General features: G+C 39.4%; 1 protein-coding gene across 15 annotated transcripts in view; it reads right to left on the bottom strand.

Moving 5' to 3' along the window:
* Window positions 1–14,086, bottom strand: part of DST (dystonin) — a 558,750-nt gene that overhangs the window by 169,035 nt on the left and 375,629 nt on the right. For all 15 annotated transcript variants that reach the window (XR_014326489.1, XM_082847286.1, XM_082847281.1 and 12 more), the window contains 16 exons: window positions 13,925–14,020; window positions 13,305–13,432; window positions 10,138–10,231; window positions 9,691–9,845; window positions 8,180–8,642; window positions 7,970–8,098; window positions 7,739–7,816; window positions 7,499–7,660; window positions 7,305–7,409; window positions 4,318–4,413; window positions 3,355–3,480; window positions 2,601–2,753; window positions 2,258–2,412; window positions 1,925–2,051; window positions 1,272–1,455; window positions 183–340 (listed from right to left, as the gene is read on the bottom strand). Coding sequence is in view for 14 of the 15 variants with exons in the window: in XM_082847286.1 (XP_082703412.1) it covers window positions 183–340; window positions 1,272–1,455; window positions 1,925–2,051; window positions 2,258–2,412; window positions 2,601–2,753; window positions 3,355–3,480; window positions 4,318–4,413; window positions 7,305–7,409; window positions 7,499–7,660; window positions 7,739–7,816; window positions 7,970–8,098; window positions 8,180–8,642; window positions 9,691–9,845; window positions 10,138–10,231; window positions 13,305–13,432; window positions 13,925–14,020 (2,409 nt within the window). In the remaining variant the exon portion in view is untranslated. The remainder of the gene's footprint in view (window positions 1–182; window positions 341–1,271; window positions 1,456–1,924; window positions 2,052–2,257; window positions 2,413–2,600; window positions 2,754–3,354; window positions 3,481–4,317; window positions 4,414–7,304; window positions 7,410–7,498; window positions 7,661–7,738; window positions 7,817–7,969; window positions 8,099–8,179; window positions 8,643–9,690; window positions 9,846–10,137; window positions 10,232–13,304; window positions 13,433–13,924; window positions 14,021–14,086) is intronic.

The raw sequence follows: 14,086 nt of genomic DNA, 5'->3' as shown, positions 1-14,086 counted from the left end.
CCCAAGTAAGGGAGAGAACTGAATTACAGAATCCTCGTCTGCCATCAGCGTTAAGTACATAGGCAGACCTCATCAAGTGACCCCTGGCAAAGGGAGCGTGTGAGAGGTCGCAGAGTCGACAGTAAAGGTCATTAAGACAGTAATCTGTGCTAATCTTGTCCCCACACGCTTCTCATCCTTACCTCCTGCTCTGAGATTCTGAACACGCTTTCGTGAAGGTCGTCTCTCTCCAGGGGGGTGCGGATCTGTCTGATGAGACGGTCTTCACAGCTCTCAAGCCGAAGCCTGAGGTTTCGGACTTCAGAGATGTAGAGATTATAAGCTGATTCCTCTTGCTCCTCTGTGAAAACAAATGTAATGTTTAGAAAATACCTCATTTTCTATCTTTTGGATGTTCTCGTTCATGATTTAACATGGCAGTTTTTCTACTACTAAAACACAGCTAGTCAAACTAATGTTACCAGTTATCACCACAAATATACCCCAAGGATATAAATCTTGAAATCGTGGACATTACAATTTATGAAGATTTAATAAAATTTCCCCAATGTCACTTAAAGTACCAATATGTGATTTATGATGTCTAAGGAAAGTAATATATTGCTCTGTTTTGTGTTCACAAAAATATGAATTATGTTAGTAGCAGATTAGTAATAAAAACTAAATTAAATCCTTTACAATGAAAGGTAAAGATTATGTTAATGTTTAAAAATTTTTTAAATAGAGTATTACTACTAAGTTTTTTTGGTCTCTAAGTTATATCAAGTGTTTGGAATAAAATTTATATTTAACAAAAGTTAACAAGACAAAATCTTTTCCTTCAACCCCTGTATAAAGTTCAGGTTTGGTTATAGGAAATCTCTGACCTTTGCTCTCAGTTTTGCTGTGAATCTAAAACTCCTCTAAGAAAAAGTCTTTAAAAAATCCAAGTTTGGTATACGGAAAAATAATTGAAACTTTTCTGAAACTAAAAGATCATCACTCTGAACATTACATTGCAAAACAGTGAAAATGTTTAAAAGTAGATACACTAAGAATTCATTGTCATACGACTTGGTTGACATCTTTTTATTAATTCATCATTTGGAGATAACTGAATCCCTCCTTGAATCTTCCTACCTCAAACAGGCATTTAATGTTCCAATCATTGCTTCTACCTATTACAGGTGGACTGACAAAATATACCTAAGACTGAGATTCCCATTGATAGCAGAAAATAGCCTGGACTAAACACCCATGGAGAAAAAAAGGCAAGGATTCCCATGCTTTACCTCTTTCTGCAGATTTAAGAAGTTCTTGATAATACTGCTTACACACATTAACCTCCTTTTCCAGTTGTGTTATATCTGAACCTGAAAATATTTGGGATTCCTGGCTATCTTCGAGAAAATCTTCAAAACGAGACTGTAGATTACTCAGAACTTGCTGATGTTCACCAGGTAACATTGTCTTTATCTAAAGAAGACCAGTGATCCATTATAGAACTAAGAGTAAAATTTCAAAAGGACAGATCTCAAGTGGGTCTCATGGGACATGAGTTTATGTTAATAGTCATAAATAGAAAACCACTGGAAATTAATTTTTTCTTCATTTACAATCTTAGGTTTTAAAAGATGAGAAAAAACAAGACTATAAAATTTAATAAATGAAATCAAACTACACCCATCTCTATATGCCCAAACACTATACCATGTCTCCCAATGAAAATGTAAGCCCTGAATGAAGTATGGGATTTCCAGATTCCCCAGTCCTTAGAAGATGCCTCGTATACAGCAGACATAGGACAGATATTCATTGAATGAATGACTATTATCATGGATCTGCTCGACTCCATCTTACCCCAGAGAAAATACAAAACCCACCCCTCGAGACAAGGGGCCCAAATCTTTGGACAGGTTAGGTGGATGTGCAGATTTATACTTACTGAAGCCACATTGCTAGCTCGGATTCTGTCAATTTCATTGACGAGATAGTGCCAGGAGACCACACTCTTCATGTTTATGTGAGACTCATGCCAAAGGGTTAGGACGTTCTGATACTGCTGCTCAATTCTGAAATATATGAAAGAAAACTCAGATTCAGCCTTTCCACTCCCTCTGAACACATGCTACAATTTTTCTTTGTGTTTGTGACATATACTAGGTTTCCTAGTTCTAGGTCCTCCTGATCCTATGAGCCTTGTCAAAGCACTGATTGTTTCTTTAACCTTCAGAGAATTCCACAGCCAGGCCTACATCTGGAGCTAGTGTGCACAAACCTGTTTGCAAAGTCGACCGCCTCTTTATTTGGAGGAGGGACACTGAAGCACACAGACGGGACCATGGCTTCGTTCCCAGTGGGGCTGATGACCTTCCACTTAGCACGATGAGAGTTGTTCGCCAAAACACATTCATCATCTTTGAAAATGGTTATCTGGTTTTAAAAGAAGAACAGAATAACAAGATGAGGTCACTGTGGTACTCATCTTTTTCCACATCCAATCTTGGGATTTTTTTTGTATTTTTGAGGTGGAAAACTTTACCACTAATGAGCAATATGACCTCATTTTTTAAATATATGAATAATGCCAGAATCTGGTCTGTTTCTAGCAGTTAAAGTACCTCAATTTGTCTGTAGTCACAGATGGCTTTGATCGGAATAGAAGTTTTGAGTGGACAGTCAGGATTTCTTGGCTTCAGCTGAATGATTGTTTTTGCTCTCCCCATCAGGCTTGCGACTGTGCTTTTATACTGCAAAAGCTCTTCTTTCTCTTCCTAGGGAATAAATCAGATGGATTTTAAAAGTAAAAACGTGTGCACTCTGTTCCTTTAGGGCTTTGCCTAAACGAACTTCACCAGAAGAATCTTCCCTGACCACCTGGTCTAAGCTTTCAATCCCTCCCCACCCGCGCTGACATCTCTCTTCCCTTGTTTTGTTTGGTTGTTTCTTTCCTCCTTCGCATTTACCACTATCTAACATACTATGTATATTTACTAATTTATCATGTTTACTGAGCCCCATCCCTGGCATATAAGCAGGATTCTTGTCTGTTTTGTTCACTGTTCTATCCCCAGCACCTAAAATAGTGTCTGGGATACAGAAATGCTAACAAGTATTTATGGAATGAATGACTAAACACAGACACACACAACACAGTGAAAGCATTTTAAAATATTCAGGCAATCACATGAAAAACACTTTTGTTGTATTTGTTACCAAAAAACACTAAAACTGAATGTTTAAATGCTTGATTGAGGCAGAAATATCAAGAGTACCAATGAAACATGAAGTTCTGCACATAGAAAATATAATAAAGCACTAATCTAGTCCTCACTATACATCACTGATGAAACTTGCAGGTTTTCCTGTTCATACCATTGATTCCTGAACGAGGTCCTCCAGCTTGTGAATGCTGCTGGACCTGTCACAGCTGTACTTCCGCTGAATGGCGTCTTTTAGATTCCTCAAGTAATCCGTGGCTTCTTTGGCATCATTGAAAAACTAAGGAAAGATGAAAACTGGCAGTTAAAGTGTATGTAATGTCAGCAAAGCCCAGAGTTGTCAGTTTCGAGTACCAGAGCCCTGTGTGGACCCCTCCTACATGGGAACAGAATATGATCACAAGACAACTTAGCCAAAATCATTCCTTTAACCAAACACCAGTTCTTGAACTTGGATGATGATGAATGAATTCTAACTGTCCGTCCAAAGTTTATGTCTATAGAGATCAGACTGGTGGCTGCCAAGGGGGAGGGAAGGTGGGGGGGGATGGATGGATTGCAAGTTTCGGATTAGAAGATGCAAACCGGTATATGTAGGATGGATAAACAACAAGGTCCTACTGTATAGCACAGAAAACTATATCCAATATCCTATGATAAACCAAAATGGAAAAGAACATGAAAAATAATATATACATATATATATAACAAAGTTTCTCTGTATACTGTGGTTTTGGTTCGATATTATTTTGACTGAACTTCTATTTCACTTTAGGGTCCAAACAGCTGTTAATCAGGGGTGAAATTCCAAGAATATTTTAAAATTTCTGAAGAACAGAAAGAAAGCTCTCTGTAATGAAATAGTTCCTTAATAAGAGAAGCATGGACAAATTAAAGATTTTCTGACATTTTAAGCATTTTTAAAGTATTTCTTCCTTACTAGAATGCTTCCATTTACCCTGAAGAACATATATCCCTATACCCTACAAAGAAAACATTTTGGTTTCTTTCCCCTGAACTACATACATGCATCTTAACAGTACATTATGGAAATGTTTTCTGTAACTCAGCCAAAATTGCAATACCATCGATCGACATGGTGATTCTGCGTCCATACCTCGAAATAAGCGCTGTTATCCTTTATGTGCTTCTCTACGCACTGGCAGAGCTGCAGGATCCAGCTCCACTGCGTCTGCATCGCCGCTCGGTAGGCCTGACAGGTAAAACATAGCCACTGTTGCCGTCTGGACAGTAAGACACACGACTTACTTCTCAAGCATAAAAGACTCTAGTGTCTACATAGATGATGAGAATTCTTTAACAGAGTAAGACTTGAAAAATCGGGGTAGTCAAATGTCCCTCTAAACTATGAGTTTCCAGTTGTACAAAGCCAGCCCTAAAAGTTTAAATATAAATTTTTCAATCAGTCCAGTCACTTTCTTTCAAATTTTTAGCTTCTTGACATTTTTTTCTTAAAATATATGGAAAAAGCTAGCTCTGGCTGTTTGTCCATGAAAACCTCTTTAATATTAGAAATGGATGCAAGCTATCCCAGCTTTTTTTTTGTTTTGTTTTTTTGTTTTTTGTTTTTTGTTTTTTTGTTTTGTTTTTTGCGGTACACGGGCCTCTCACTGTTGTGGCCTCTCCCGTTGCGGAGCACAGGCTCCGGACGCGCAGGCTCAGCGGCCATGGCTCACGGACCCAGCCGCTCCGCGGCATGTGGGATCTTCCCAGACCGGGACACGAACCCGCGTCTCCTGCATCGGCAGGCGGACTCTCAACCACTGTGCCACCAGGGAAGCCCTATCCCAGCTTTTTAGAAAACCAACCCTCCACCTGCCAACACTTGCCTATATGGCATCTTCAGATATGCCTCTTTCATGACATTTTCCTTCATCTTCCTTTTTTCTGAATTTTTCTATTACTGGATCATAAAATACCCCTCCTGACACAAAAATACATGGTCTGTAGTTTTCTCTGTCTTTGCTTCCAAAACTAGTCTGGAAGCTCTTGGCAGGGGTGGGGGTGATTTATTTGTTTGTTTTTACTGGGACTGTTTGGGGAGGGTGGAAAAGGGCATAAGCAATCCCTTATTAGTGTAATTCTGGAATTACATTCAAGATAATACTAGGGGGACTTCCCTGGTGGCACAGTGGTTAAGAATCTGCCTATCAATGCAGCGCACACGGGTTCGAGCCCTGGTCGGGGAAGATCCCACATGCTGTGGAGCAACTTAAGCCTGTGAGCCACAACTACTGAGCCCACGTGCCACAACTATTGAAGCCCGCGTGCCTGGAGCCCGTGCTTGGCAACAAGAGAAGCCACCGCAATGAGAAGGCTGCACACCGCATCGAAGACTAGCCCCTGCTCACTGCAACTAGAGAAAGCCGACGTGTGGCAACGAAGACCCCAACACGGCCAAAAATTTAAAAATAGAAAAGATAATACTAGGAATTTTTATTTCATACGTTTTTACTTGAATATTTATGTACCACTTGGTGTCTCTTTCTGAGAGCAAAAATATTGTAGAAAAGACACCTACTTACTAGAAAATATGCAAGAAACACGCTTTCATATTTAAGGTTCAGTTCACTGGCTTCCGGAAGAGGGCGCCCTTGATACTCTAATGACTGTCTTATGTAAGCCTGTCCTTCCTCCTGGAAAAAACACTCCTGCTGAGCTCTGTCCAGGCAGCTTTCTGGGTGGAATGCATAAGGCAGCACTGGAAATCTGGCAACACATCTGGATCACATTACCTGCTCCCTCCAATTAAGCTACTTGAGTAAATTGGCTATAAAAGATACATCATGCATGGTCAGATTATTAGTTTCTTTTTCACATAAAATATAAAAGAGTTAATAATTAACTATTATCCATTGCCCACAAGACATTGGATGGGCCCATGGAATCATAAGGACAACTACGGCTTAATTTTATTGTTCCAGAGACTTTCAGTTAATTAGACTAACAGCTCTACCTAAAAGTAATCAGGTTCACATCCACGTTTTCCATTCCCATCAAAATTCTCAACCTACAATCGTATTTCCTAACAGCTTTCATTCCTCTACTCCAAAGAATATCTATCCCACTTTCAGTTGATCATCATAGAAAAGTATATCCAGACCCTTCATGATTCTAATTTCCTTTCCCTGGTGCCACCCTACCTTCTGTGTCTTTAACATTCCTATGCAGCATTTCCTGGGGATGAAAACCACATTTTTATATGAAAGAAGGTCACCTATAATATTCCCAAGACCACCAAGTGAGGCCTAGAATTTTATGAATCTTTTGTGTCACGAAGACTTATTTCAGTGAACAAAGACTCTCAGATTCCTTTCTTCAATTGCGTGTCCCATTGTAAGCATAGCTTCATTTTTCTTCCTCTGGAAATACACCACATCTGTCCATGTTACATGCTTCTCGCCCTCTTACATCACCCCCTGCACATTCAGACAGTCACTAACTCTAACCAGTAGATATCAGGCCCCAGAAGTAAACACACCCCACCCCACCACCACCCCACAGGCAGCCTGATAAACCCTAGGTCAACCCTCCCCTTCTGGGTCTGAAATGTGTGTGTTACACCCTGAGGAAACACCTCACAAAACCGGATCATGAATACAATTAGTAAATTAAATAATAATAACTAATACTTCTTGAAAACCTACTGTGTACTAAGAACTGAACTAAATAGTAAGAGTACATTCTTCTTCTTCTCACACAACTCTATGGGTTAGAAGCAATTTCCCCCATTTTAGGTAAGTGAATGGGACCGAGTAAGGTTACATCGCTGGGGCAGTGTCATATGGTTAGGAAGAAATATCAACCTCAAAGCCTGTCAAGCAAGATCCTTTACAGTTACTGTACTACATCTCTTTGGCCACAGGGGTTGACAAAGTACCTTTATTGGAAGTGATGAGTGGGTGACACACTTCAGCAGAACTGAAGGCAAATCAGTATGATCTGTCAGAAACATTCTTTTTGATTCAGGTTATAATAGAAGTTTGATAGTTTGCATTTTTCAATTTATCAACAATAGAAGAATCTGAAGGGTAATAATCAAATGTCTGTATTCCACTGTGACTATTACACTTTCTGACTTACCTCAATGGTTAATCGGGCTGGGTGATTTTCCAGAAGCAGCTGCTCTGCTATCTCCTGAACTGATTTAATATTTTCTTCCTTTTGATCAAGTTCTCTCATTAATTCCTAATTTAAAGAAACAAGCAAGAAATATGTTAGAAAATGATAAAACCTGAAATGCATTTTTAACATCTAGTTACAGAAGTCATACTCACAGCGTGGTAATCTTTTTTCCGGGCTATGTTGGTATTTCTTTCACTCCAGTCATAAGCAACTTCCCCCTCTTCTTTTTCATTCAACCAAATAAGCTCATTAGTTGCACGAGTTACAAAATTGTGGAGTGTATCAAGGTGCCGTTCCTGATTCCTGGATGTGTTCTTTACAAGGAGAATCATTGTAAGAATCGTGTCTTTGCCACATAGAGGTAAAGGGAACAGGAAGTTAAAAAAACTTACCAAGAGTTTTGCATACTGATTTTCTAATCTGTGCAACTTTTCTGCATAAGTTAGTTTAAGAGGTGCCGTCATCTGGATCTATAACATGGGATAAAAAGATGGCAAGGTTAGGAATCTTAAGGAATTCTGATTCACAAGCAATGTATCGTTTACCCTGTTGCAACAGGGTTTTTATAGAAAGAGGAGAACAGAAGCTGGGATGAAATACATACAGATTTCAAATTCACATACCTCACTGATCTTAGCTTCTTTGAGGCTAGATTCAAATTCTTCAATAGCTTGGTGAACATTTTTATGATTTTCTAAATGGCTTTCAACACTTGGCAAATCTGATCCCCATTCAGTGCGGTCCAGCTGCACCTTTAAATAGAAAGATATAAGGTTTGAAAAAGAAACTGGTAGCAATAAAGCCTGAAATTCAGGTAAAGTAAATATTTTTACCTGCATCTCATCAACCCAATTCAAAAGATCCTGAACAAATTTCATGTTGATTTCCTCTTCTGTTAAATTCTGATCCAGTAGAGACGACTTGAGAAGGGGCTTTCGGATCTGCATCAGCTTCAGAGTTTGCAGGGAATTTGTCTCCACTCCTGAGCTGAAATTTGGAACTAATCCTGATGGGAAGCCAGGTGTATATGCAGGAGTGACAGATGGGGTCAGGCGAGAAGTCAGCCCTGATGACAGGCCTGAGGTCACGCTGGACGGGGTCAGGGAAGGCGTTAGACCCTGGGTCAGCCCTGAGTTCAGACTGGCATTTAAGGTCTGTGCAAACCCTGAGTTTAAACTCTGACTGATTCCTGATATCATGAGCTTCGTCTGCTCCGCTGTCAGCACGCGGCCTTTGCTGTACACTGAGGAACATTCATTCCTTAAGGCCAGGATGTCATCGCGCAGTTTTGCAACCCTGAAAAGAAAATCAAAAGGGATAAGCTATAATATAAGAGGCATTTTTCTCAAAGAGTGAACTCTAATGTAAACTAGGGACTTTAATTAACAATAACATATCAATATTGGCTCATCAGCTGTAACAAATGCATCACACTAGTGCAAGACGTTACTAACAGGAGAAGGGGCTTTGAGGGGGGATATGGGAACTCTGGACTTTCCACTCAATTTTTCTATAAACCTAAACTGCTCAAATAAATAAAGTCTATTTTAAAATGTCATTGTAATCACATTGATAAAAGTTTGCATCACAATTTTTTTCACTGAATATTGCACTATAAGTACTCTGCATATTATCACGATTTTTATAACTATATTTTATAATGAACATAATTACTACACTATAATATGATCATTCTCCTACTATTTGACATGTAGGATTCCAAATTTTTGTTACTATAAAATATTTCTGACATGAACAAAGGCTTTTTTCCCTATATTTATTTAGATATTTTCTATATTTAGAATTACTATAGATTCCTAAAAGTGGACTTACTGGGTCAAAGCATCATTTATAATTTTTGCTTTATATATCTCATGTATTTAGATATTTACATATATAATATATATAGTATTCAACCTGAAAGGTTCCATTCCTACTCCCAAACCTACTTCTCAGAGATACAGATGTTTATGCACATATATTTCTTCCAATACTTTATTAGGAACATTTTCATGATAAGATAAACAGAAAACTGAAATGCTGACTTAAAAGATAATTTTCACATACTGTCCCTTTTTCAAATATCACACATGAATATTTCAACTGTATGTTAGTTACTACAGAGTTAAATATTATATGTATCATAAAATTTTTTTCTATTACTTACCTTTGAAGAACAAAACCTACTAAACACACCCAAATATGACAGAATTAACATGACACACATTTTCAACAAAAAAGAGCTTAAGAAATATTTCATAAAATTGTCACACTCTAAATTCTTAATGCAGGTGCCACGAAACAGTCACCCAGAAGGACAGGGCTGACCAACAAGCACTCTTACCTCTGTACCAACTGGTCTGCCTGGTAGTATTTTCCATCAATAAGAATCTGTACATCAATTACATGCTGGCGTAAAAGGTTCTCACATTCAAGGACATACCCGGCAATTTCTGCTTCATTCTGAAACTGCACCCCAGATTCTAATCTTTTAGAATCCTGTATTTTTGAAAGAACTCAATATTAATTCTATATTAATTAATTAATTAAACAAGTTTCAAAACTAGCCTCAAATATAAAACTCGAAGTATTAGAACAGAAGCTACTTGGATTTTCTCTGTTTTCCCTTTTGCTTCAAAAACATGTTTTCCCTCAAGAAAGCAAAGTAATCATAATCTTTAACAAACTTTGTTTCAGTAGACCAATCTACCCAACGTTATGCAAAGTTTTAGTTCATCCGAACACACTGACCCACCTACTGCAATCCCACCAGCTCCTGAAATGAACTTACAGACTGGAGAGCGTTTCGAGCAAGCATCAGTTTGTCTTCACAAATGACACTGCCCCTCTGAACTCGGCTGGCAATCTGCTGCAACATGTCCAATCTAAAAGAAGGAACGAGATAAAATAAAGCCTCTCCCTCTAAAGTCATAGAGTTGGCCATCCCTGAAAAATGCAGCCCACCAAAAGAAAAAACACGATCCCACACCAATGACTCCATACCTGTGTCCATCAAAGGATTCATTGCCAAAGCTAATGCAGGAATTGATCAGCGTTGGGCCACAATGAACTGAGAGGAAATTTTCATTTGAATCAAGACTGGTTCGTGTGCTAGTCGTGTTACTAAACACAGAATCACTGCTACGGTAACTGTAACTACTGCTGTGCATTCTTATCCTTGCAATGATGTTCTTTCCTCCACCATTAAAAGTAGACTCAAAAGTAGAAGGTCTACAAAAAGCGCTACTTCTAACGGTGAAGAGTGGCGGCTGAATGGTACAGCTTTTAATGGCTCCTTAAATATGCTCCAACGTGCATATTCAACACACAGCAAATAATACACTGATAGCTATTCAGAAGAATCTCGCCTAGAGCCATGGCTTTACTAGCTGAGGTCTGCCTTTTGTAGCCTGCACTAAAGCCCTACAAGTATGGACAAGGCAGGCTGACTGGGGCGTCACTGGAGAAGACTTGCCAAATATTTTCACCAAGAGTAATCCATTTGCAACTGCCTCAAAAACAACTCTGATGCCTCCCAGGAGCCCAGGTACGATTAGAAAAGGTTATTCCGGCAAATCATCAGCTAAAAGAACACAAAGAGTCAATCAGATCCTGATCACAGCTTTTTGGGAAAGGCCAGGTCTGTACTGAACAACACAGGGTTAAAAACTGATACTTACAAGCACCTATAAACAAATGAGTTTGAGGAGAAGCAAAGTACTTTTCCTTTTTAACCACCATGGTGTTTGTTGATTAGGTTAAATTAATAGAAAATTGTCCGTTTACCTTTCTTTATAGGATGAGCTCCCAGGAATGTTAGGTCTAATCGTACTGAAGTTACTTTACATTTTTAAAAGCCAAAGTGCTAAGAAGAATATCAGTGCAATGCTTGCAAATTTAATTTGTCTGTGCTTATTTTTCCTTCCTATAGGTTATTACCTGGCCTAAGATCATTGGCTCTTTCGCATCTGTTTTTTTACACACTCCCACGCTGCACAGCTATTATTTTGCAATACAGAGTTAATGCCAAAAAAAAACTTGTTGCATCAAGAAAAATGAAGGCATTGAATCAGCCAAGCTCCTAAATATTTTCCTGTCCCTAACACTGCAAGGCCAAACTGTTGCTTCTCCACCTAGAGGTAGATACTGTTCTTTTCATAAGGCAAGAAAAGGAAATTTGAGAGTGCCATGTCAGATATAGTTAGTAAAAAGAAAAGCACAAATAGTAATAGCAGCCAGCACCTAACATTTCTGAAGCAATTGTTACATGCCAGGAAATTAACTAATCATTTAACAGACACACTCAGAACCACCAAATGCAGTAGGTCCTATTACATCCTGTTTACAAAGGAAGAAACTGAAGCTTAGAGAGGTTACTGAATCTAAGATTACAGGGCTTGTACACTGAGCTAATAATTCATCCAGGATTGACTGGCTCCTAGACCTCGAACTCTTAACCATAGCATTCTTTCATTAACATATATTAAAATCCAGCTGCTATTCTGTCGACTAAAATCTACTGCGTACTCTTTCTGTGGCATCCTTTTCCACTCTTTCCAATGAGATGCTGAGCATCCCATCTGAACCACCCAGAATTATCTCCTCCATAAAAGGTCCATCCTGGGTATTTCGAGCTTGTTCTGGTTCTAATGATCTAGTTATGTAGACAGAATATACTGCTTTAACAAGAGTGTCATCAGTGATTTAATAAAGGCCTGACAAGTTAGACCTGCCCCTATATCTTCAACACATTAGTTCATATTTCTTCCATGTGGAAGTTACGAGGAGGCGCAGAGAGCCTCAGGATACTGATAGCAGGCAGGGTGTTAAGTGTTGGCGACACGAGGAACTACAAAAACAGGAATCTGTCTCCACGTTACTAGAGCTCACAACTGTAGAATGGGCAGCCCTTAACCAATCACAGACACAAATACAAAATTACAACGGAGATGACGGCTATGAAGGAGCAATCCATATAAACAGGAGGGTTATCACCAAGACGTCTGAACCAACCTGGGAGACTGTGGAAAGTTTCTGGAGGAAATTACATTGAAGCCGAGATCTGAGAAAGACGAGGAGTGAAGAGGGGATGAAACAGACTTCCCAGCCAAAGGATCAGACAGTGCAGAGATCTCATAAATGGGGGAGGCTGGGACCTTGGCAAGTCAGAGCTCCTGAGAGGCAGACGGCGTGACCGCACTGCAGAAGCGAGGCGGCGTGGGGCCAGTCGGGCCTGAGGGCGATGCCTGGCCTGACCACCGGTCCCCAGGCTGTAAGGCCAGCCCCATGGACTCAGACCACACAAGCCCCACAAACCACAAGTCAGGCTGGGATGTAAGGACTACCCCAGAGACACATCCATCCAACAAATGTGTCCTGAAGACCAAGCAGGACCTTCCCCGGCAGCTGGGTGTAGCGGGAGAGAAAGGATGAAGGTCAGTGATGTTTTCAGGGCAAAAAAGCAGAGAGGGAACTTAAGCTAGCATTTACTAAGTGTTCTCTAGAAGCGGCCTCACTGCCCTTCAAATAGAGGGTTCACTGCCCCGTAGAAAGAGGGCCGTAGCCAAAAATACAACAAGAAACAAGATAAGTTCATGGTTAGTCTATGTTATGTATGGATGAACTTCTGGATCCAGGCCCTGGCAACTTTAAAGTCAGTTGGAGAAATTCTCATGGGTCATCTTGATTGGCTTTAAAACCGTAACCATCGTACGAGATGAGATTTCACACACCAACCTAGGCCCTCTTCAAACACTACTTCACCGATCCCTCCTCAAACCTGCTGGAAGAGTTTCTAGATAAGAAAATGGAGAATCAGAAAGGCTAAGTGACTTATTCAAGGTCACACAGCCAAGTGAATGAAAAAGGTAAATGTTGGTCTCCAAAGCTTAAGTTCTTTCCATGACACAGGCTGACCCCTCCCACTGGACACCCAGGGCAGAGGCCATCCCCACTCACCTTTCCACTTCGGGACGAAGAGCCTTCTCCCTCTCAAGCATGGCAATGATGAGCTTTCCCCACTCCTTTTCTATGTCATTGGGATGATAACCTTGAAGGAGTTTGATGCGTCCAAATTCTATCCAAATCTAGAGAAAACAACAACAAAAAAGTTAATGTGAAGCAAAGACATAAAAAATTATGTTTCTTACATCAAGGTATATTATTAAAGGTAACATTGGATACCTTATGATACCACTTATATGTGGAATCTAAAATATGACACAAATGAACTTTACGGAATAGAAACAGACTCACAGACACAGAGAACAGACTTGTGGTTGCCAAGGGGGAAGAGGGGTGAGGGAGGGATGGATTGGGAGTTTGGGGTTAGCAGACACAAACTATTATATATAGGATGGATAAACAACAAGGTCCTACTGTATAATAGCACAGGGAACTATATTCATTATGCTGTGATAAACCATAATGGAAAAGAATATGAAAAAGAATATACACATATGTATAACTGAATCATTTTGCTGTACAAGAGAAATTAACACAACACGTAAATCAAGTATACTTCAATAAAATTTTTTTAAAATATTACATTTGACAATACAAAGGAAATTTCTGCTTACCTCTAATAATTTATACAGGCGTTTAATTTTTGATTTTTCTGTCTCCTTTGGTGGAATTTCTGTTTCTTTAAACTGTAAATACTGATTATAAAGTGCCTAAAAAGAAAGGGAAAATAAATGAAGGGCCAAACTTCAAAGACCTGTTTTCATTATCACATAATG

Source organism: Leucopleurus acutus, assembly GCF_964270905.1.
Source record: "Leucopleurus acutus genome assembly, chromosome: 10".
Lineage (NCBI taxonomy): Eukaryota > Metazoa > Chordata > Mammalia > Artiodactyla > Delphinidae > Leucopleurus > Leucopleurus acutus.
The sequence above is the reverse complement of the archived record's forward strand: the minus strand, read 5'-3'. Positions and strand labels throughout refer to the sequence as shown.